The 24,504-nt window shown below is 32.8% G+C and overlaps 3 protein-coding genes across 3 annotated transcripts; 2 read left to right on the top strand and 1 right to left on the bottom strand.

Annotated features, from left to right (window-relative positions):
• Positions 1 to 1,493: 1,493 nt before the first annotated feature.
• Positions 1,494 to 8,369, top strand: LOC108340808 (pentatricopeptide repeat-containing protein At1g30610, chloroplastic). The gene is made up of 9 exons (XM_017578395.2): positions 1,494 to 2,628; positions 3,870 to 4,061; positions 4,426 to 4,507; positions 4,585 to 4,776; positions 5,405 to 5,518; positions 6,094 to 6,184; positions 6,265 to 6,422; positions 6,874 to 7,305; positions 7,885 to 8,369. Exons 1-9 carry the CDS (start codon positions 1,628 to 1,630, stop codon positions 8,299 to 8,301), a joined length of 2,679 nt encoding a protein of 892 aa, XP_017433884.1. The 5' UTR covers positions 1,494 to 1,627; the 3' UTR covers positions 8,302 to 8,369.
• A 1,593-nt stretch (positions 8,370 to 9,962) lies between these two features.
• Positions 9,963 to 19,369, top strand: LOC108339672 (origin of replication complex subunit 3). The gene is made up of 17 exons (XM_017576858.2): positions 9,963 to 10,199; positions 10,959 to 11,174; positions 11,319 to 11,493; positions 11,582 to 11,751; positions 11,858 to 11,988; positions 12,361 to 12,634; positions 12,763 to 12,837; positions 13,177 to 13,244; positions 13,325 to 13,418; positions 13,672 to 13,880; positions 14,275 to 14,344; positions 15,313 to 15,398; positions 15,868 to 15,957; positions 16,609 to 16,684; positions 17,327 to 17,454; positions 18,064 to 18,240; positions 19,156 to 19,369. The coding sequence occupies exons 1-17, from the start codon at positions 10,125 to 10,127 to the stop codon at positions 19,259 to 19,261; spliced, it is 2,220 nt and encodes a 739-aa protein (XP_017432347.1). The 5' UTR covers positions 9,963 to 10,124; the 3' UTR covers positions 19,262 to 19,369.
• A 794-nt stretch (positions 19,370 to 20,163) lies between these two features.
• LOC108339924 (protein PARTING DANCERS) lies at positions 20,164 to 23,696 on the bottom strand. The gene is made up of 9 exons (XM_017577153.2): positions 23,559 to 23,696; positions 23,424 to 23,468; positions 22,594 to 22,718; positions 22,415 to 22,503; positions 22,221 to 22,316; positions 22,032 to 22,126; positions 21,921 to 21,961; positions 21,737 to 21,820; positions 20,164 to 21,527 (listed from the first exon to the last, which is right to left on the bottom strand). The coding sequence occupies exons 2-9, from the start codon at positions 23,464 to 23,466 to the stop codon at positions 21,378 to 21,380; spliced, it is 723 nt and encodes a 240-aa protein (XP_017432642.1). The 5' UTR covers positions 23,467 to 23,468; positions 23,559 to 23,696; the 3' UTR covers positions 20,164 to 21,377.
• Between the last annotated feature and the right edge of the window lie 808 nt (positions 23,697 to 24,504).

Genomic DNA, 24,504 nt, shown 5'->3' on the forward strand with positions numbered 1-24,504 from the left:
ATATTTATAAAGTTAAATTGTTGCAATAAATTTACCAAAGTTTGAATTCAGGAACGATTGAATATTGAGATAGAATTTGTTAAACACATTTCCGTAGAATATGCAATGATCCTCGAATGACCGTATTCATTCCCGTTTAATAGAAAACATTTTATTCCATGGTAACAGTACAGAAGATATATTTTATTCCAAAAGGAAGGAATGTTTAAATTTTAATAACTACGAAGTAAAATAGTTTTTAAATATAAAAAATGTACCAACTTTTTTTATTTGCTCAATAAACTACTCCTGACAGTTTTTTAATATGATTTAACATAATTTTCTTTAAATAATTATTCTTCGTAAATTATTTTCAATTTAACCCCTACTTTCCGTGTATAACAGATTTAATGTCTGCAATGATAAAAAATGATGTGAAAATGGGTTGAAACCTTTGAGTCAATTCCATTCACCACGAGTTTGAGTTAGATTGGGTTAAAAAAATGTGAAAATTTTGATTCGAGTCAATTTTGTCCTAGCTTGCTAAGAACCTGACTCATCTGGGTTAAACCCGTAGTGAGCCAGGTTGGCTTACCAAACCCACCTATTTTTACTTTATTGAAATCAAATTAATTATTCAAATTTTATTTTTTATTGAAATTAAATTAATTAAATTAATTATTAACTTTTACTTTGCAGTAGAGCTTTTCGTGTTGCGTTATGCTGTTGTCTATCCAAAAGATTCCCTTTACTATATATATATTTTTTGTTAACGATTAGTAGTTTATTGGTCAAACGATTATTACTGTTGATCGATCAAAATAACATGTTATAAGAATCTCATAATAAGAGGGTGAAAAAAAAGTTGAGTGAACCAATAAGTCAACCCATTTAACCCACCAACCCGTAATGGGTCGGGTTGGATTCAAATTTTTTCGGTTTACTAATAAATAAGCCGGATTAGGTTAGTTCACTAAGTGACCAATCCATGGTGAGTCAGGTTGAGTCAGACCGGATAATCCATTCTGAGAGCTCTAAAAAAAATAAAGTTAACATATTTTTACATTCATTTATCTATTACTTTTAATTTTTATAATAAAAATAATATTAAATGAATATAGATTTGTCAATCTATTATTACTTATAGAATAATAATAAATTGACACATTTATATTTTTTTAATATACATTAAAAACTTAAATAATTGTAAAAAGATAAATTTTTATAGTTTAAAAAAATTAAAAAGGTAAAATAAAAGATAAATAATACCAAATAAATGTAAAAACCATGTGTGTGAAAAATTATCAATTACGTATTTTATACTTTTGTACTGTTCATTTAAACCAATTTTAAATCACAATAATTTTAGTAGAGTTTTCAAAACAATTATTACACAAATTAACGAAAATTCTTGGGTTTCTTTCTCAAGCACTTTTACCTGTGAGCGATTATTTTTCCCTTTATGGGTAAAACAGAGTGTTTAATAACATTATTAGAAAAACAAATATGTCCTTAGTTCACATCGCGATAACTCGAGAGGTAGAACATACTGGTTTTTCAGTGAGTAAGTGTGTTCCTCCAAGGAAGCAGCTACACATGACTCGGTTGTTCGTAAGTCCTTAACGTTGTACTGTTCATTTTGTTTGAGATGGGAGTTGCTGGATTTGAAATTGGTGGGAATTCTGCTTCTGCTTCTGTTTTGCATTTTGGTGCCAATTCGTTATCTTCCTATAAGGTTCCAATTTCCTTGAGACCCTTTTTTGGGAATGCTTTGAACGCGAGGTTTACGGGGAAAATTCGGGTTTCTCAGACTCAGAAGCCGAATTTTGGTGCAGTTTCTGCTTCACTGAATGGTGGCTCTAATGTTGGGTTGATCAGTGATGCGATTCTTCCGAAGGACTCAGAATTTAAGCCTTCCTTTGACGAATATTTGAAGGCTATGGAATCTGCCAGAACTGAGAGGGACAAGAAGCGTGCTGCCACTGCTAGGAAACAGAAGACGACGGAAAAGGGGGATAATAGCACCGTAAAAGTTAGCAGTGCAAGAGTGAAAATTGAGAGAAAAGATGGGCATGAAGGCGCTGAAGAAGGTTCCTCCAGAAGTAGTGGCAAGGTCAGAAGATCAGCTACTAAAGGATTTAGAAGTGAAAACGATGGGAAAGAAAACGACCTTGATGTAAAGGCAAAGCAGAAAAATGGGTCGTTGAAACGCCAGAGTCATAGTTTAGAACCAAAGTCTAAGAGTATAGTTAGGTCTAGTTTGAATGGTAGCCGTGGGAGTGTCGTAAAGAGGGAAGTTATTCATGATTTATATTCTTCAAAGATTGTGGGAGAGAAGGTTGTTGGTAGCAGACAAAGGGATTATAACACACAGGGTAAAATCCCTGATAGAGGTCTAACACAAGATGTTCAAGACAAAGGGATTGTAAGAAGACACACCGAGAATGGAAGTTTTATAAATAGAAATGGTCTGTCTAATGTGAAAATGAATGGAGGCCGCAAGCGTTTCATTGACAGGGGTTATGATTCTGACATTTCGGAGGTGGAACGAGCAGCATTTGAGAATCTGGAAGACCCGAACCAGGTTATCAGAAAGTCACAATTTTCACACAAGGAAATGGAGGAGAAAATCCAAAAGCTAGCCAATTCGTATGTAGTTTATTCTTTCTTTCTTGCTTTTGGGATACCTAAAATACGCAAAGTACTATGCTCAGGATTTAAGTATATACATAAACTTTTCTGATGACTTTTTCACTTTTCTTTCATGAATAAATTTTAGTAAATTGGTGCCTCATGGAACAATTGAAGCTATCTACAGAGAAGGCTCAGTGCCTAAACTTGCGTATGATATTTAGCCAGGTCAATGATTGTTTGGTTTCACATGATAGATGTAAAATTTTGTATGAGATTTTTCTCACATCAAACATTTTGCCCTTTGGTGGCTTTCCGTTGATCTGAGTTGAATCAGTGGGCCACAAGTGTAGAAATAGTAGAATTAAGGGTTTAGTCATTAAAGGAACACTTTCCTCAGCTGCGTGCTTAACATCAAATTACTTTTGCTTTGAACGTTCCTTACTTCCTTTCAAAGTTGGTAATCTGTGGATTTGTAATCCTTGGTTGTGATTTGGAGTTGCATCATGCATAATTTGCCACTGTGCACTGCATTCTGAATTAGATTTCGGTTATTACACAGATTTTTTTTTTTCTTTTTATCTATGCCTTATGTCAGTCAACAATTCACGAGCCAGGGAAATTACACTTAACGCCCATAAAAGCTCTAAATGACAGCCCCTGTCTGAAATGGCTGGTGTTTTTGCTCAAGTGCATTTCCTTATGCTATATATATTTTTTTATGGGAGATTTGTGTAAGTTGTGAACTTTTCATTTTCTCTTACTATCTGGAATCCTGAGAGTCTGGTCTATTTTTGCATTAAAGCAATGTTTGTCTCTTCATTTGGAAGTGTAAATTACTGTTGGCCCCATATAAACAGGGGAACAGAAAGTACATAAAAGGCATTGTATATTTCATGCAGGAAAGAAACACCATACTCAACTTCTTGACTGGCTCCTAAAATTAATGTTGCTCCTAGTGATGCAAATAAAGATCTCAATTGTCATGGACTCATGGGAATGTTTAAAGTTTTTAAATATTAAATTAGTTTCAAATATGATCTCCTGGAGTTTTTTTCTAGTGTCTATACATTGCTTCCGTTTTTAATTTCTTCAATTAATGTTGGCATTGCAGATATCTTGCGGATAAATGTTGCATCCCTTGGGAAAGCATTTACTTTCTTTTCTTCCATAAATTGATAATCAAATAACTATTCTCAACATGTAATTTTTTAATGTTTTTATTATTGTAATCATGTCTTTACCATTTTCTCAAACAGGTTAAATGGTGCAGACATCAATTTACCTGAATGGATATTTTCTAAGATGATCAGAAGTGCAAGGCTTAAATTTTCTGACTATTCCATAACAAGGATTATCACAATCTTGGGACAACTAGGAAACTGGCAGCGAGTGATACAGGTGATTGAATGGCTTCAAAAGGGTGAACGTTTCAAGTCCACTAAGCTAAGGTACTTCAGTGGCCTGCGGTACTTTGTATGACTGATACTTGAACTACAATTAATTAGTCACCTGTGTAGATATTTGAACCCACAACTTCTTCCACTCTCCCTTTCAAACCCTTCAAACCAACCTTATATCTTTCAAATATTAGTGGGGGTAGTTGAACTCACAACCTCTCCCACCGTCCCTTTCAACTTTTACCACTAGGCCGACCTTATATCTCCTTTGTAAGCTCATGTGTTTTCAATCTAGTAGCAAATCCCAAAATATTTATCCTTTAAATGTTATTCGTTGGTGTAAGATTGATTTTCAAACACACACAGAGAGGAACCTTTTGACATGTAAAGTTATGTTCTATCTCTTTGACATTAGGAATATATATACTGCTGCTCTTTTTGCACTTGGAAAGTCCAAGAGACCCGTCGAGGCACTAAATATATTTCATGCAATGCAGGTAATCCATGCAAAATCCTTGTTTTTAAAATGTGGAAATATGAGCAACTTCCCTAACTCTCTTTCCTATTCTTCCAGCAACAAATGTCCTCGTATCCTGATTTAGTAGCTTATCGGAGCATTGCTGTGACTCTTGGACAAGCAGGGCATATGAAGGAGCTCTTTGATGTGATTGATATTATGCGATCACCACCAAAGAGAAAGTTTAAAACAGGGGTATTTAAGAGCTGGGACCCAAGGCTGGAACCAGATTTTGTAGTCTATCATGCAGTAAGTTGTTTAAAGAAGAAATTAGTTTTAAGATGTCTAGTTGTTCTACCTTGTATATCTGAAAACCACCTCTAAATTGTTCTACCTTGTCTAGTTTTGGGACTGGACACATCATTTTGAATGCACAAGTTAAATTCGAAAATATCCGTATGGTTAAATTTATTTGTTGTGAGGTGATGTGATAGTTTCGATAGTTAAAAATAGAATATATCTTTTAACACATTAAAACCCAACTATTGTGTAGCTAATTCTTTTTTGGTCTTGAAGAAATTGTTTGTATTTTGACCAAACAAAATAGCATTTGTTGTTGTTGTATCTTTTTTATCATAAGAAGGTTGTGATGATCCATCATCTTCCTATGAATGTTTTCCCTGATGATTTATTTTTTTATCTAAAGTTGTTTCAGTTACTTTCTTGAATGGGTGATTATGATAAAAGTTAACATACATGCATTTTTTCTACATGTATAGCTTTTTTCTACATTTATATGTCTTTACTACACTATTGTAGCTGGGTTTCTCACAGTCCATATTCTTTACTTTAATGTTGTATTTAAAAATAGCATTTTTTTAGTACTTCCGTAGTTGTCCAAATTAATTTAGCATTTATATATTAATTTGGCTTGCAGGTGCTTAACGCTTGTGTTAAGCAGAAACAATGGGAAGGAGCCTTTTGGGTTTTGCAGCAGTTAAAGAAGCAAGGACAACAACCTTCTGCCACAACTTATGGCCTAGTCATGGAGGTAGTACTTGCCTCTAGTTTTTTGATGATTTATAAAACATTTGAATATTTTACACGCATCTTGGTAAATAACAGATCTTTTTAATCAAGCTGGGAAGTAAAATTGGATAGTTTTGTTTTACTTCTCTTTTTGTTTTAATGTAAGAATATTGAGATTCCATTAGAAGAAAAATACAGTATATTAGTGATGTAAGATATATCTCCTAGAGCAGCAGCAGTTCATACAGAGTACAGAAGAGAAAATAATAAGCGGCAAAAATAGTACATCCACTCAGAATAGTAGTTCACTTGTTCTTCTCCACATGGAATTGGAGGAAGTATTTAATATACTAAGTGCTGCGTGGCTAGCTGGAAAGCAACGTGTTAATTCAAATTTTACTCAAATGAACACAACGCCATAATCCATTAAATTTGGGAACTTCAAGATTTAGGACAATGTTCCTGCTCTTAGTTGAGTTCAATTATACTGCAAGTGGAAACTTTGTTTCCATGGGCAAATACAACTATGGAAACAATTATGTATACATGAATGCTAGCTTGCACATAGTTCATGAAATTTGTGTAATGCTTGCACAGGTGATGCTTTCATGTGGCAAGTACAACTTGGTTCATGAATTTTTCAGAAAACTTCAGAAGTCTTTCGTTCCTAATTCATTGACGTATAGAGGTATTCTCATTTATTTCATATCTATGCTAAATTGCCATTCGCTTAACTTTTATAATCTTGACCTTCCTCTTTATGTGCAGTTCTTGTAAATACACTGTGGAAAGAGGGAAAAAGCGATGAGGCTATATTGGCCGTCCAAGAAATGGAAAATCGTGGAATTGTAGGTTCGGCTTCCCTTTATTATGATCTGGCTCGATGCCTCTGTGCAGCTGGAAGAAGTCACGAGGCACTAAAGCAGGTGCTTTTTGTTATTCCTATTCTCTCACTGTTGTCTTTTGAATAGGATAGTCTTGATGGTCTTATTTCGTTTTATATGAAAAGTTCAAATACATGTGTTAAGAAATGAATTTTAAACCTAACTCAACTCTATAAAACCAGTTTGTAAGATGAGATTTACATCCACTTATGTTAATTTAAATTGGTTTTATCTTTAGTCAATAAAGGACTTTCAACAAATAAATCAATGATGTTTTGTCAATCTGTGTCATATTCATAATATTTGCACCTCAATGAAGTCTGAACTGGATTGTCATCACTGCAATTGATTGGATCAATGTTTTTTGACTTTCAATTCTGTGTTGAGTAAATTCTCTTGGCTCAAAATGTCCTGTCTATTACGAAAAATAAGTTATAATATTTATACACTTTTAAAAGGCTCCGTTACCAAGGAATCATTCATCTTTTGACAGATAGACAAGATATGCAAGGTTGCAAATAAACCACTGGTAGTGACCTACACTGGTTTGATGCAAGCAAGTCTAGACTCTGGAAATATTCAAGATGGGGCTTATATTTTTGAGAAAATGAAGGAAGTTTGTGCTCCAAACCTGGTTACATATAACATATTGCTGAAAGCTTACTTGGAACATGACATGTTCCAAGAAGCTAAAGCGTTGTTTGAGCAGATGTCAGAAAATGCAAATTGTCTGAGGGGAAATACTGATTACAAGATGCTGGTGGTACCAGATATATACACATTCAACACCATGTTAGATGCATGTGTTTCAGAGCAGAGATGGGATTATTTTGATCATGTCTATCAAAGGATGTTGTACCATGGTTATCACTTCAATCCAAAACGTCATCTTCAAATGATATTGGATGCTTCAAGAGCGGGAAAGGTAACCTTCCATTCCTTTTGTACATATTAATGTGCTTATGAATGATCCTTTTCGTGATCATGCCAATAGCATTTTTCTTTTGAGCATGCAACGATTTAGGATATATGCATAGTAAGTTGGGAGTAAATAGGATGAAAAACATGCTTGGTTGCCAATGAAGATGAAGAAGATAAAAACAGACTTTACATTTTCTTGCTTTCATCTTCAAATTTTTTTTTGTGTTGTCCTCTGCAGTCTTTAAAATACACTGACTGATACTGATTTTGATGTTTTAAAATATATTAAAAATCATTTTAATACATCAAAAATAGTATATTTTAAAGGCACAACGGAGGACATCACAAAAAGAACTTAGCCGAGAAACTAGACTCGTGTCAAAACACATATATTGACACAATATATAGTTAAATTTTTCTGTAGCATGTACGTTTGTTTTAATGTTGTCGTGGTGAATAGCTTGCTGCTATATTATAGTTCTAAGTCTAGCTTTGTCCTTATAGATACAAATTATATTGTGTGAAATGTTAAATTTATGGGAGAATCTAACGTTGTTGTTAACCTATGGAACTTGGGTTCTAGGAACGGCCTTTGGAGATAACATGGAAACAATTAACCGACATGGATCGAAATATTCCAACTTCTCTGATCAAGGAGATGTTTTGTTCTAAGCTTGAGAAAGAAGACTATGTTGCTGCTCTCACATGTATGACCAGCAATCTTCCAAAAGAGTCGCAGCCATTTTCCAAAGCGTCTTGGTTGAAACTATTAAAGAATAATTCTCAGCGGTTTCAGAAGGATACGATTGTTAGACTAATGAACGAGGCCAACAAAATGCTTTCCAATGGAAGTTTACCAAATCCAACACTTGAGTATTTGATACAATCATGTAAAAAATTTCTTTTTGCCACTGAAATCAGTGAAGTTGACATGGATTCAATGAAAAATGTAGTTGAAGTTGAAGTAGAGAATAAGCTGGTCGTAGCCAACTTTAGATGAAGGTTTCTATCAAAACTTTGTAATATATTCTCAATCAAAATGCAATGAAATCCTTCTGTTGAATGAAATCCGTAAAAGTTTCCGCAGGAAACGCTCCCTGAAATCTCTACCAGGCTTTTATGAATGTCCTTGTAAAAAAATAAAAATTTTCATGATTTTTTTTTCATTTTTATGCAGTGTCTTCTCTATGAAATATTCATTAATTTTTTTACATACCATAATACCAGTAAAATAGATTTGTTAAATGTAAAACAACATTTCGAGAAAATGAATTTGAAGTGGGGTTACAAATATTTTTAACTTGTTTCAATAAGTTTTTCTGTAAAAACTTAAAAGCTAATAGAGTTTTTTATCAATGAAAATTAATTTATTTTCACGTTAAAAATAATAATTTAGATAAACTTTATGGAGGAAAACATATAGAAATTAACTTATTTATAAATTAATTTTAATATAAAGAAATTCATTTTACGTTTTTATAAGTGCTTATGAATAAGTTTGTATAAACATGGTTGTGATATGACATAGGTTTAATTAAGTTTAAACTCTTTCACAAATTTGAATATTTTAAATTTTTATTATATTTTATTTTATTGAATATTAAAAAAATTATATTTTTTAATTGAATTTTTATTATTTATTTGTGTTGTTAATTAAACTGACATGTTTATTGCATTTACGTGTCTTCACTTGTATACAAATAAGTTAAGCGCTAAGTTTTTCATAAATTTTGATGTTTTTAATTAAACTTCTGTTAAAAAATTCAATTAAGTATTTAAAAAAGTTTAATATTTTTTTTCTTCAAAACTTGCAGTATCATATATTGCAAAATCAAACAATTATGTTAGTTAATAAGAGGAATTCAATTGAAAAATTTAGGCATAATAAAACAAAATATTTTAACACAAACTCAATTAAAATATCATCTTTTATGGGAGACTTAGAAATTTAATTATGTCATGTTTTATTCCTTATGTAAAAACACGTAAGAATTCATGTTAGTCCATTTGACAACACAATGAAATCAAATATTGTACACTCAATTAAAATATATAAAAATCTTAAACACCCAATATAACAAATTATTTGAATAAAAAGTTTAATTAAAAATATTTAAATTTATGAAGGATTTAAAATTTGATTAATCCTAAGAAATATTAATATTACATCCATACAATTGTCGCACAAAAAAAATAGGTAAGTGAATTTTAACAAAAAAAATTTGAGTATAAGGAGGTAAAAAAATTTAAAAGAAGTTAAAGAAAGTTATGAATACAATATATATATATATATATATATATATATATATATATATATATATATATATATAAGAATGAGAACAAAATAAGAAAAAAACATAATAAATTTTATCTTATAAATAACATAATTTAATGCATAGAATCTTATTATTTTTTTAATTGTTAAATGGTCTTAAGTATTATTTTTATCATGCGTTTATTTACATTTATATTTTTATGTTTAATATTTTAAAAAAAAAACCCTAACGATATCTTTTTTTAATTATAAAATGTCTTAGAAGAATTTAGTTATAATATTTTGAATAGAAAACTTTCTAGTGAATAGACGCATACGTGAAACAATAAAATTAGAGAAAAAAAAAACGCTCTCAACAAGGTTGTCTTTCCATAACTACCCTTGTGATTTTCCCGCCATAACAGAGACTCATCTTCTTCACACAGTTCCATCTCCCTCCCTCTCTCTCTCATTCTCCCTCCCTCTCTCTCTCTCTCTCTCTTTCTCCCTCCCTCTCTCTCTCTTTCTGTCTGCGCGCGTGTCGATAGTAGATTTCAAATCTCTATTCGATGGCTCCTTCTGGCTGTGTTACCGATTCGATTCATCCGTCAACAGCGCCGGAAGTTGAAGAGAAGGATCTTCGGGTTCTCTCTCTTTTTCCTTGCCGTTTCCATAACTCTCTGATTATTATGAACATGTCTCACCGATTTGCCTGTGTCCTACTTAACACTGTTTTATTTTATCTATAATTTCGAATGTCGCTCCACTGTAAATGACCAGTGAAAACTGATTGTTCTCTGTGACAAGTTTATTTTGGATCAAGTGTATGTATCTCATTGATGAGTGGCGTGATCGGTTTTATCTTATTGATTTTGGTTGTAACTGCTCAAGTTGATTATATTTGCTTCTGATTTTATATCTCGCGAGAATGATAACGTCGCTGTGCGTCTTTTGTTTTCGCACTTTCAATTCCTGACTAGGTTTTACTTTAGTATTTGGTTGGTGTTTGGAAATGAAACTGTTGTTTTAGTTGGAAATATGTATCAGTAGTTTAATTAATTTCGAATGCATGATGAATATTTGTGAATGCAGTTATAGTCATTGTTAAGTAGTAATTAATTTTGCGTGTCATAACAAGTGAAAATGTGAGTTAGGCCTCTAAAAATGTTGCCGTCATGGATCGGTGTCTTCAATCCATTGTAGCAGTGTTAGTTACTGGGCTTCGTTTTTTCTAATCTAAGTCATGTGATGTATATTGGTTAATATTCATTATAACATGGGGGAAAGCCAGAAAATAACGAAGCGTAATTTGTAGAAGTCAGTTTTAGTTTTAGTTTGATTTTACGTCCGATCTAATACGGGCAGAGTGCTGATTTAGTCTTCTTTTGGGTTCCTTCCAATAGCCATTCTTTGTTCTTCATAAAGCTTCATCCCGGAAAAAAGATAGAACACCAACTGCACAGGCAAAGTTGTGCAAGACAAATGAATTATCTTCATCACCAGAGAGTGTAAAGAAGTTGGGAGGAAGTATGACGGAGGGATGTGATCTCCATTTGTTTCAGCAACTACAAATTGAAGCTTTTGACATTGTTTGGGAAAAGATCGAATCTACCATTAAGGTGCTTTGTTTCTTCTACCAGATCTTGCACCTTACTGCTATTGGTTTTGGTGTATATTGTGGTGTGCGCACTAAATTTATTTTCATTCTTTACCTTTGAGTGATACAGCAAGAAAATTAGTGAAGAGTCTTATATCTACTGCAGGGTGTTTTAAGAGATCTCAATGCCAATGTATTTAATAGTATACAACAATGGGTTCTGGAGTGCTTCAACACTACTAAGTTGCTTGGACAACATACCATTGCTGAAGCAACTCGGTCTTTTCCTGTTCTAAATAATACCACTCATGGGCAGCTGTTCACTGCTTTTATTGTCACCAGTAAGTATGCTCACATAATGTTCTGAAAGGCGAGAGCAATGTTTGTATTTCCAAAAAGTCGTGATATTGAATGATGTATGATTGGCAGGAAACATAGAGTTCGTTGATGATATGTTGACATTTGAAGAGCTTGGCCATTTCTTGAAATCCCATGGATGCCATGTGGCTAAGCTTTCATCCCTAGAGTTTTCATTGAAAAATGGGATTGCTGGTTGCTTGAAAGCTCTGTTGCGAGAGTTTGTTGGATGTGTTATTGATGTGGGTGCTTCTGTCAGTTCTGTACTCGTTTATTTATAATTAGATTGACAGATTCCATTTGTACTATCTCCTTTACCTTTACTTTTTCTTAATTCTGTGTGTGCAGTCAGCTGATATATCAATCTTAGCATCATGGTATAGAGAACATGTAAACTACAATAAACCACTGGTGCTGATCATTAATGATTTGGGGAGATGTTCTGGATCAGTCTTAACTGATTTTATCTTGATGCTGAGGTATGTTTAGGCATCTTTTTACTAGGATGTTTATATGTATATCTGCAATGTGGTTTGATATGTGCATTTTGAATATTTTATTGGGTTATTCTATTCCTTAGGTCAAATGTGACGGAGGCCTTACCATCTATATACGACAAAAAAATAAATAAAAATTAAAGCCTGTTCCCATTAAGTGGGGTTGGCTACGTGAACTAGATTATGTTATTGCGTTTTGTCTCCGAAACTGTCGAGGTCTCCCTGCTTATATGTTCCTTATATATTTTTGACATTTAGAGATTGTAATTTCTGTTTTATATATTTTAATGTATAATAGGGAGTTTTGCTTAGATGATATGAAACGGCTTTCGTTTTCTTCATCTTTTTCTTCAGTGAATGGATTGTCAAGGTGCCAATTATCTTCATATTTGGAGTTGCAACGATAGTGGATACCCCGAGAAACATTCTGCCATCACATGCTCTTGAGCGTTTGTGTCCCTCTAGTTTTATGCTTGGAACACCTGCCGAGAGAATGGATGCAGTTGTTGAGGCTGTTCTTGTGAAACATTGTACCATGTTTAGTATTGGTCATAAAGTGGCAGTCTTCCTGAGGAACTACTTCATCAACCAGGATGGGACAATAACATCCTTTATTAGAGCTTTGAAGGTTAATAATGAAGTTTAGCTTACCGAGTGTCTGAGTGTTATTTGTATCTTCATTGTATGACATTTACACAGTAAACGGGTATCTGACCTGTATTTTTGCATGTTATGTTTTGGGACTATATATTTCAGGTAGCTTGCCTATTGCATTTCTCAATGGAACCTCTAAGTCTCATACATGGGCGAGCACTGGCTGAAGATCAGAAGGTTTGTCTTGAACTTTTCTAATTTTTGGATTATCTTTCTTGTTACGGAGTGTGTGATCCATTTAACATCACTATCTCTTTAACTACTCAACTGATTAATTGTACCGCGCCATGGTAAGAGACTTAATTGCACGGTCAATATATGCAATTTTCTCACAACACTATTTTAACACTATTGATCGGAGGGTTCACTTCCTTTGGCTCCAACCATTTTCAATGAACACATTAAATGATGTATATACATTACAAACTTGACTAAAAATTTTCTTGTCAGTCTTTTTAAATAATTTTTATCATCTTATTCCTTTTTGTTTTATTATTTTAATCGTTGGATTGACAGGAGGGTAAATCTGCAGTATCACCTGAGACACTGCTGAAATACATAGATGAACTTCCATTGTATGCAAGGTACTGCAGTTTGCAATTTTTTTTTATCCAATAAATATTTGCTAGACAACGAGTTAAACTCTTGGTTAACATTAATCTAGGAATCAAATTGCTGATCATCACACCAAAAAGAGCACTGCTGAGGCTTTGTCAGAATTGGTGACAATGCAGAAACTATGGAGTACTGCAGTTCTGGTAATATTTAGCAATTTCTTTTTTACCCTGCGGACTCATCCGTCCACCCTAATTGGTCGAATTCCATTGCTTTTAAAACTCCTTTGAATTGTAATTGATAAATTGATGAAATAAGTAATTTTTACATTATATTGTTGCTGAATATCTTTTATTCATCGTGATGTACCTAAATCTTTTCCAATGAATTTTTTCAGTAATTAGTTGTTCTCAAAAGGCTAAGTTGGAGTTCATCCTGATTTTTCTTTTTTTTCAGTGCCTATATGAAGCTGGAAAATATAGCAGAGTGCGACTATTGGATTTGTTTTGTGAAGCTCTAAGTCAAGATAAGTACCTGTCAACGGGTCCTGATTGTTGTGTGGGAAATGAAAGAAATTGTGGTTTGTCTTCCACAAATGATTCCTGTCAACAATATTCCATCATGCAAAGCGGTGGTTATATTGGCCAGATAGTACGAAATGTGAGGTAACAAGGATATGATCCATGTCTTCGTTTAGAGAAGCTCGTTGATGTAGATTAATATTTTCTCCTGAGCGCATTCTTAAGCAGTATATGAGAAACGATATGTATGGAAGCAATAAAATCTATTTGCTATGTGGAAAGATGACATCTAAAGCATACATCTACACCCTTATATTGGCAACACCAATGAAGTATTCTATTTCTTGAATCTAATAGGACAGAAATACTAAACTATTAAGTTCAAAGAAGAAGAGCAGGATGCCAAATATCGTAACCACAAATTATCAGAAAAGTCATGTTGATAAAAATTTGGATTAAATTGAAATATTCCTTCCTTCTTTATTTGTCTATTCAGTCAAATACATTCAATTTTTGATTGGAAAATGGAATTATGCAGGGATCTCCCCGCAGTGATGCTATATCAGTTAATTGAGAATTGGGAAAAACTTACTGCAGATATTTCAGAGGTATGCTTAAACTTGGATATATACATATGTATGCTTGCAGGGAATTTTAATTTTTCTGAGTTTTCTTTCCTTCTTGTTGAGTCCATGTTTTGGAGTAATTGGATTGGATCCCATTATTGAATGTTGACATATTAGGTGATGAAATTGCTTTTGCTCAAGGTCAGCAAGCGAATTGCATTTATTGACCTTAGCCAGCTGCAATTGAATATATTTCTGAATTGCACTCATTGATCTTAGTCTACTGCAATTGAATATATCTCTGAAGGGTTTTAGTAACTGATAAGATCTAACTTATACGCTTTAAAGGAGTAGTTGGTATAGACAAAATTAGTAGTAACTGATATACCATCTAAAATTAATTTTATAACTTCCCAACGTGTATGCAATTGTAAATCAATGGTTTCTAAGTAGATCAGTGAATTACATCATAATGGAGATAAGTATAATTTGTGGTGTTGGCAAGGCGGACAAGGCTTCGTGCGTTATACGATATGATAGATTGCTTTATTTTTCTTCCATATGGTGGTCCACTAAGTTCTCATGATTGTTTCAAAGGTTCCTGTAATTTAGGTATTCTGCATGATAATGTTTCTTCGTTCATAATTTTTCTTTCATGAACAAGCTGAATAACATTCTACGACCTATGTTTTCAACCATACCTACTGGGATAAAGTATTTTTTTTTTTATAATTTTTCTTCCTTAATGAGATAAATAAGTTAGTTGGTTGGTTTATTTGTTGGATATATTTATAGCATTACCAAGTTAGTGTAGGTGTCTTAAGTGACATACTCTTGTGATTTAGAGACTATTGATTTTACTGCATTTTGTTTGAAAAGACAACTCTATCAATCTGCAACCTGTAACACTTTACCAGTTCGTTATTGCATTTATCGAGATAGATGATGATCAAATCTTCTATAACTTAGTTCCTGGTCAAAGCAAATAATTACCAAATAATTTCTTGCAGATTCACGAGAAACTGAAAGTGTTGCAATCTTCATTAAGATGTGAAGATGGAAAGAGTCCACGCAAGAGTTCCAAGGACAATCCCAAGTAACATTCTAAGTCTTTTAGGTGCTTTTACTAGTTTTGTTCCACATTCACAATTGAAATCTCACCTTCGTAACTTGACCTTTAATATAATTCTTTATAATGTAATGTAGACTACTTAGTGAAACTTTAATTCTTATTAGAGAAAGAACTAAAAGCACACAAGTCCTTGCATTAAGCTTTTTTCCCTACTCAATCTATTTACAAATTAGAGTAAACATGAAGCCACCACTCATATTTGACAGTTCGTAATCAAGTATCCACTGGTATTTCAATTACTTTATTGGGCGCCCTTTAGGTCTGGGGGGTTTTCTTGTCTCTGATTGAGATACCATCCCTTGTTCCTAAATTACTATTTTGTAACAAAAAAAAAAAGAAAAACCATCATTCATATTTTATGGAAAGTGTACAGATTGATATTGAGGTAAAGCTTTTTTCTGTTGGATAACTAATGCATTATTTATATTTCCAGGAGATATGCGTCCAGGATTTCAGTAAACACTGATAAGGACGCGAGAATGCTAAATTCACAAGCTATTGCATTTTTAAACTGTTTAGTTGGGTAAGTTTTTTTTTTTTTAAATATCGTTAACTGTGTTTTGTTTTCTGTTTATGCTGGGATGGTAGAAGCAGCGTTTTGTATTAAATCTAGTTATTGTCAAACACTAGGCTTGCCTCAACGGTGCAAGAGATATGAAATGGAAGGAATAGGTCATTTTTGAAAGGTGTCTGCGTTTTAACCTTGAATAACTGGAAAAGAAAAACAGTTCGCTCAATTTGTTGGTTTGCCAACACTACTGCATTTTCCCGCATCCCTTTTCGTTTTAACTTACCAAATTTAATTAAAGCATGACAATAGTTTGATCAATGTCTTAGGTTAGAAAACGGTTGATTTATGCTCGGCTTTCCCATCAATCATGCAATATTCTATCATCCTTAATATTTATATTTCGAAGTTGATATCTCTAACTCAATCATATTTATAATCACCAAGCCTCTAGGAATGTTATAAATGTTTTCGAGTGTTAAACAGTCAGATGACTTGTATTTTTTGTTTTACATCGACTTGTTGACACAATCTATAGTAAAATATGAAAAGCTTATTGCTTTTTCTGCATTGAAATAAAACAGAAAAAAAGTTAAGCACTTCACCTGTCATTTCGTAATTGCTGATGTTTAAGTAAAGTTATTGGTTATTCTTTTCTTGGAACAGGAATTTTTTGAAGCCCATTGAAGGCATGCCTTTCCACGAAATTTTATGTTTCAAGAATGTTGGGAAGCTTCAATTGGTAAGACATCCAAAGATTATCTTTTCCATTGGATGGATCATTACTTTACTCACAGAAGTACGGTTGGGATTTAATTTGCAGCCTCGTATTACCTATAGACACTGCCAGCTCATGCACACCTTTGCCTAACTGAGGAAATGACATTAATTTGTATCAGGACTTCTAATTCATTAGATCCGATTTATGCTTACAAGTTAAAACTATGATTAGGGAGGGCATTAATTTTTTTGTTCATAAATGAAGCTTAATTTTGTTGTTAACCTGGATGAAATGAACTTATGTGAGGGTAACCCATTTGGTCCAGGTTATATTACCATCCCTATTTCCATTCCCATGAGTTACCATTTGTTGAGGTTCCTTAGCTTGAGTTAAACGCTGACACATTTTTCTTTGGCATGGTTAATGCATCACGAATGAAATGAAATTGCAGCATGTCTTGTATCGCATTTTGAAAATGAGCATGTTGGGTACGGATGTTTATTTGTATGAACTTCAATTAATAAGATACCATTCCTGTATACATTCTTTATATGAGATTTCTATAATGCGCCTAGGTTGCATAAAGTTTAAGGCACTAGATTTAAATTTCTTTACAATTTTCCTCGTTCTTCTGCAGTTTTAGTTAACTCTTGCTCTTTATAGGTTTTGATTGGAGATCCAAGAAGAAGAATTCAGGTTGATCTGTTGGAGTTCCATAAGATTTTAAGGTGTAGCTGCTGTAGCAAGAATGGCAATGCCCTATTGCCATCCAGGCATGATTCCTCAATTATGTGAGTATCGAATAGAATGCTTGTATACAGGATCCCAGTTCTTGCAACTTCTCGATGTGTTCCTTGCCAGATGCTATATCCATCTTTTTAATAGGTTATCTCTTTAATGTGTTCTTCCTCTTTAACCAGTTGCATACATCTATCCTCTCCAAAACCCCACTTACTGAGAGCCTGTCGAACTTTTTTCTATACCCAAAACGGAAGTATTTCTTCATCTTAAATGCCAAAAGATTGTTACTTTCCTTTCTTGGGAGGGTGGGAGTACAAAGATTCCCTAGGTCAATCAATGTTATTCCTTCTTAGTTCTTACTCAAACTTTTGCTTAGAACTTCGTGGCTGACATTTAATTTAAATGTCCCTCCTTGTACGTATACTTAAATCTTGAATAAAAATAGCAAGCTTCCACCCAATTTTGGCTTTTTGGTATAACTAAAAAGTTTGAAATCTTAAATATCAAAGTACACCGATTTTGATATTTTAAAATATATTAAAAGCATTTTTAATTTATCAAAATCAATATATTTTGAAGGTACTCGAGCTACAGCACCACAAACACAAGTTTCTACTTGTTGGTTTGATTTGATATTAATATTTTATAGTATTTTACAGGTATTCTCTGGCTCAAGAGCATGGAGATCTTATCAATCTCCATGACTGGTTTCAGTCTTTTAGATCAATTGTTCTTCAAAATAAAAATAAACGGAAGCAAAGTGCAAAGCAATCCCCACAACCAAAGAAGAGAAAAGCTATAAATGGATCTGCAGACCAAAACGAAGCGTCAATTCAGTATCCTTTTATTTTTTGCATTTAACATAGTATCTTTGATAGCAGGAGCTGTATTGCTTCTATTGCATTGCTAGATGTCCCAGATTAGTTAGCAGTTCTAAAGTTATTATGTCACCTGCATATTTTTTTATTTGCATAGCATTTTAACATTAGAAGAGATAATGCCAGCATTTTCAAAACTATATGATATGGGGTCATTTGAAACAGAAAACAAGCTAACACGTTCAAAGTAAAATTACACTGTCATCTAATCACAACCTACTACATATAATATACAGTATAGCTATTAAACTTTTTTAATTGATTAAACATTTTAACATAGGGTGTTGTGTATTTTGATCCTTAAAATTTTTAATTGTCCAGTGTAATTAGTACGATTAAGCATTTTCATATTAATTTACATAACGTTTGATGAAAAATTAGACTAACGGACTAAAGTGGGCACTTCAAAGTTAAGGAATCATATCCCGTTTTGAGGGTACGAACCAGGTTGAGGGTAAATTTGGACTTTTACCTTCCATTTATGGTATTGCAATCTCACATCTTTTGTTGCTTATATCTGCCCTTTCTCATTTAAATTGCTCCTGAAATGTTAGTTTCAATGAAGAGTCAATGTAAAATCTTGAGGGGAAGTACATTTACCAGTAACTGATTTCTGCCATGAAATTGCTTTAGACAAATGTAAGACTTAAAAACCCCTAGTTTTGGAAGTTCTTTAAATGAGTTTGAATTGTAGGCTACTTCAGTACTTTATGAAGTTAGATTCGAGTCATGATCTTTTAAATGATTTTAGGTTTTTAGCCAACTCTGATGTGAATATTATTTGTACATTTCTCATTTTCATCTCCCTAGCTTTAGCAATTGCAATGCATTTTATTGATCTGGGTCACAATCCTTAATTTTCGTTTGCAATAGAGCACGCTTTTGTAAGGCAGTTACAGAGCTGCAGATCACAGGACTGGTTAGAATGCCCAGCAAGAGACGCCCAGATTTTGCGCAAAGAATAGCATTTGGACTTTGAATACATGCAACATTCACTCCTTTACTTTTGATCTTGTGATTTCCTAATTTTGTTATTAAAATGTAATATAATTTTATTTTCTTATATATAACCTAATTATTCATTCTCTATTAAGATGATTAGTTAGAATAATAATAAATTCGTCGAACACGAATAATGTCTATTCATCTAAATAAAATTCACTACGTATATTTATTTAAAAAATGTTTATGAATATTTTAAAATATACCTATAAATATTTTAAAAAATATATTTTTATAAATTTTTAAATAAAATTAAAAATATATATAAAATATAATATAAATTAAATAAAATATAAATTTAATCTTAATTAAATTTAATTAAATAAAATATAAATTTAATTTAATTTAATAAAATATAAATTAAAATATTTGCGATCTGTTAATAATAAATATTTATTAATATCAATTATCAGATTATATCCGTAATACACCTTATCTAAAATAAAAAGTTACATAAATAATCGTTAACTGGAAAACTGAACTATAAATGTTATTTGGAAAAATCTTCGCATATCTATCTTTTTCCTCCAATAAATGTTCGAGTCTGAGTAACTCGTATGTGATTTTCCCATTCATATAACTAATGAAAATTATGGTAAAATATACAATGAAAAAAAATTGATCTATTTTAATTTAGTATTTTGTTTTAAATTCTTTAATTCCTGAATACTCGATTAAAAAAAATTAAATGTGATTTATATCAATAACAGTAATATCTAAACTCTATTTGGTATTGAGGATCATCGAAAATACTATTTCTACGGAAAAATATTTTCAATCGAGATAAGCTAACATTAGTGTTTTGTCTCGTTCATTAGAATTGAAATGGAATAATGAATCAAATTTAGTTAATGTCGAGAATAATATTCTACAATCAGTAGTTCAAGATCTTTCCTTTCAGCGACACTACTAAAAACAATGAATCTAGCAAAAGTATTAGTATTAAATCATTAATGGACTGCATTATTACCAATTTGTCTATATGTTCATGAATCATTAAATCTTTTAAATAATTGTGGCGTAAAAAAGTTAGGCTATGCACAACGCATTTTTACATAATCAAAGCATGACACATAGAAACTTCTAGTTTTGTTTTATTACGAGACCAAGGGGGCTAAAGACAACTAGAAATTGCGGGAAAAGAAAAACAGATGGAAGATTACCTTGCAGGCCCATTTTCGATCATGGTCATGGCTGGGAACAAGGGTTTATAAACTACATTTCTCTATGATAAATACGAAGGATCACTGATGTCATTTTCATAAATGAGATGTCAGAAGCCAATACAATTCAGAAACTAAAATCAATAATTATCCCATTTAGCAGAAACTATAGCATGATCTAGAAACATATGAGAATGATACTCATAATGTGATATCTAATTCCAATTTTAAAAAATTGAAAAATGTAATTACGTGGCAATGTGAAAGTTATTTAAGATCATATAATTTCTCTATGTCTACGGAAGAAGCTAATTTCTCTCGATTGGATTGCGAAATATCTTAAATAATAAAGGCTGGGTTTGAACACGACATCAAATCACATAAAAAACCTTCACATATTTAAGTAAAAATAATAATAGAAACCACACGATGATAAAGAAAATTAGAAAATACATAAATAATTATATTTGCTAATTGTAGAATAACAAAAACTAGTGTACGAAAATCTCAAATGTAAATGAATATATCGTGATTCCAGAATAAGTCTACACATCAATTTCTTCTAATATATATAACTATCAGACAGCAAGGCCTGGGATTTGGTTGTCATTCCATTGTAACCTAAGAACAGACTAAGGGGCTATAAGTGTTTTTTAGTCAAGCTTCCGTCTATCATTAATTAATACTTCTTCAAACCAAGATATAAGACTAAGAGCCTACACCTGCATGTCATCATCGGAAATAACACGAAAATGGTTCTTTCTTATGATGGTTGTCAGTCAACAAAATTTGAAACTACGAGTATTATTTTATACAGATTCACAGAAGTTAACAAGATAAAGAAAATAACAAATATCCCATATAAAAACAGTGCAGAAGAGTGTTTATTTCATTTGGCAAAAAACAAGTCCAACCTGGATTACTCTGCCATCAATTGATCTTAGGACGCGAGTAAAACTTTGGGTCCCTGAGAAACCTTGAAACCAACCCTGCCTTGTCGGTAGAAAGATCTGTGTTCTCTAGAATTTTCTCTTTTGACGCCTTTGCAATTGCTTGGACAGAACCAATAGCTTGACTGAGCTGAATTGAATGATCAGAATAAGAAAACAAATCAAGCTATATCTGCTTGGCTACCATGGTTTCGGACGTGACTAATGCGGTCACTATCCTTATAACGAATGCACAACATCATACATGTGTTTGTTTGTCTATTTAGCAACTTAAGGTGAAGAAACGAAAAATAGGAAAGCTAAACTTAAGAGTAGTTGCCACATGATAGAGGAATTCACCGCATTTGCATCGTGATTGTCAATGCCTGGGATGGATGTAACCACCTTAAGGTAAAAGTCCATTCTTTGCACCAACTGCTTCCTCTTCAAAACCCATAAGAACATTCTTACATCAATGTTTTTTTAATTTCTGGAGGGACTCCAAGCACAATCATAGTGTATGAATGCAGAATCAACCACTGACCTCATCTTTCAATTTCTCTCCAATTCTTTCTTGCTTGTATACTGCACTCAGTTGGAAAATAAGAAACATAAATTTGAAAAACACATTACAGTTTGAAGATTCCGGTTCTACCTCCAGAAGAATGAGCTATTTTTACCATCTTTTCAAACCCCATCTCCAAGTCCTGAACTGGCACAAATGTAGGCTTGCCAATCACCATACCAAATCTGCACACAGATGCATAACCATGATCCTTGTTTTCCATTATTGAAGTCATACATTGCAAACCATATCAATCAAAACTCAAGCAATAAAACTCACGTGAAATATGACTGAATAAATGAATTGATTTGCTCTTTTGCTGGGAGTGCGAGAACCACGTAAAACCTTGCAAATTGCATCTTCAGCTTCTTAACTCTGCATGAGAAAATTAGAATCAGGCATAAAACTCGTAACTCTTAGTCCAGTAGAACCACCCAAAGGTAGGCGTTGACTCCAAAACATCAATCAAGTACCTGTTGAAGATTGAAGCAACATTGTAGCAGTCCCAGTTTGTCACAAAAATGAAGGCTACAGATAAACCCCCACAGTTGAATATAAAGTCCTACAAGGATAGTCATCATGTTTCAGAGTTTAAATGGTGTTTGAAAGGAACGAGACAAGAACAGGGATAAAAACACAAAACTGGCATTACTGGGGCAATCGGGACAAAGTTTAGGCGAAAAGAATTTGCAGAGAGGAAAGTGGAGATAAAATTGATGAACGATGGATGTTGATCCTCTTTCCAATCATTTCTCATTAAACAGATTCCAGCTGTTCCTACAACAGTGCATAATAATGACCTCGTTCTAAACTGAACAAGTTAAGAAGAAAATGCATTTCTGGTAATTAAAAATTTAAATATGTAACAAAGCTCGCCGTCAAGCTGTCATCATTGAGTACACGGTTAAAACAGCATACAAAAAAGTCAATACATTAAGAGTTACAAGCATTATTGCAGAATTTCCATAATAAATGGTGGTTTTAGGTGAAGAACCAGAGTCCGTACACTATCAGATATTCGGATCGATTTAATGAGATCTCTTTATAACAATTTTCCTAAAATATACTCTAGCCACTTCCTCCTCCTATCAAATTGCTTGAAAGCACGAATATAAAATCCAAAGAAAGAAACTCGAAATCTAAAAGGAAATAGAAACAATAGATCATTCTCCCTGGGAAATGAAATTCCCTAATGACTCTTAAAGTATCCTTCTACTCATGGAGGACATAAGTATTTTTCAACTTATTGCTCCTTTCCTTCTTCCCTAAATAAAAACAGATCTCAAAGGAAAAATAGAGATGCAATAGCATAAACCTCTGCGTCAAATTAGTATAGAAGAGTCACAGTATTACAGCTTCAGACAGCATGAGATCAATTCCGTGTTATCGGAAAATGCGATTTACAATCTTAACAAACAGAATTGCGGCAGTAATAAAATAACGATTAACGAATCTGTTTCGGGAAGTAAGAAACATTGGTACCGGAGAACGTGGCATGCGAAGGTGTTGAAGTTGTTGAGTCCATAACTATGAATGGAGAAGAACCGCTTTAGTCTGTTTTCCAAATCTCTCTACGAATTCAAATAGAGAACAAGAGAGAGGAGAAGAGAATCATACCGGCGGCAGACGGAGGTTTCTGCCAAGGCGGCGGCTGACGGTAATGGCCACGAAAATCAGAGGAAACGGAAGCGAACAAGACAGTAATACAATAAACGAGTTGAATGGCAGTTTGCGGCAGCACGAAGAGTGAGTGTTTCCCGCCAACAAATATCAACAAATATATATATATATATATATATATATATATATATATATAATCTCTACATTTGAAAAATATTAATTTACAGTTTCGTTTTTATTAATTAATTTGATTAAATTATAAAACTAGATGGTTTCGATTTTTATTTCACAGTTCTTACTTATGTATTTTTAATAAATTTTTACTTATGTTAAATGGTATTAGAAGTAGCGCAGTATTAGGAGTTTTCAAGTCCATTTAAATCCAAAATTTTGGTCTTATATGGAAGTAAGGGGTGTCTGCCTGCACCCCATGGTTTTCTTTCCGCAGCCCCAAGTTTTCCCATCATTCCAACTTTGCCCCCTTATTATTATATATTAAATAATTAAATAAATGAACTGTGTTGTGTTCTTTTTTCTCTTTTCCCGAAACCCTTCTTCTGAAATTATGGACACAATTTTGTACTATTTGTAGTTGGTTATAATTTTTCTCTAATGGAAATGGAGGGTTATTCATTAGGTTTCGTGCACTTAGATAAAGTAAACCAAAGTTTTGAGATATTTTACAACAAATGAGATATTTTCTATACGTGGATGCAAAGTATTGTCATTTAGTTTGGTTTTGTTGTTGTTATTATGAGACCTAATAAAGTTAATAATCAATCTGAAAGGAAGACACAAGATCTAAGCAAAACCCTAAACATTAATTTATTTAGCTTTTTATCATGAGAAACCAATTTTAACTCCCGTTGGTTCAATACAAAAGATTTACATATCAAACCATGTAAATTATAAACACATCATCAAAACAAAAAAATAAACTTGT

Source organism: Vigna angularis, chromosome 5 (assembly GCF_016808095.1).
Source record: "Vigna angularis cultivar LongXiaoDou No.4 chromosome 5, ASM1680809v1, whole genome shotgun sequence".
Lineage (NCBI taxonomy): Eukaryota > Viridiplantae > Streptophyta > Magnoliopsida > Fabales > Fabaceae > Vigna > Vigna angularis.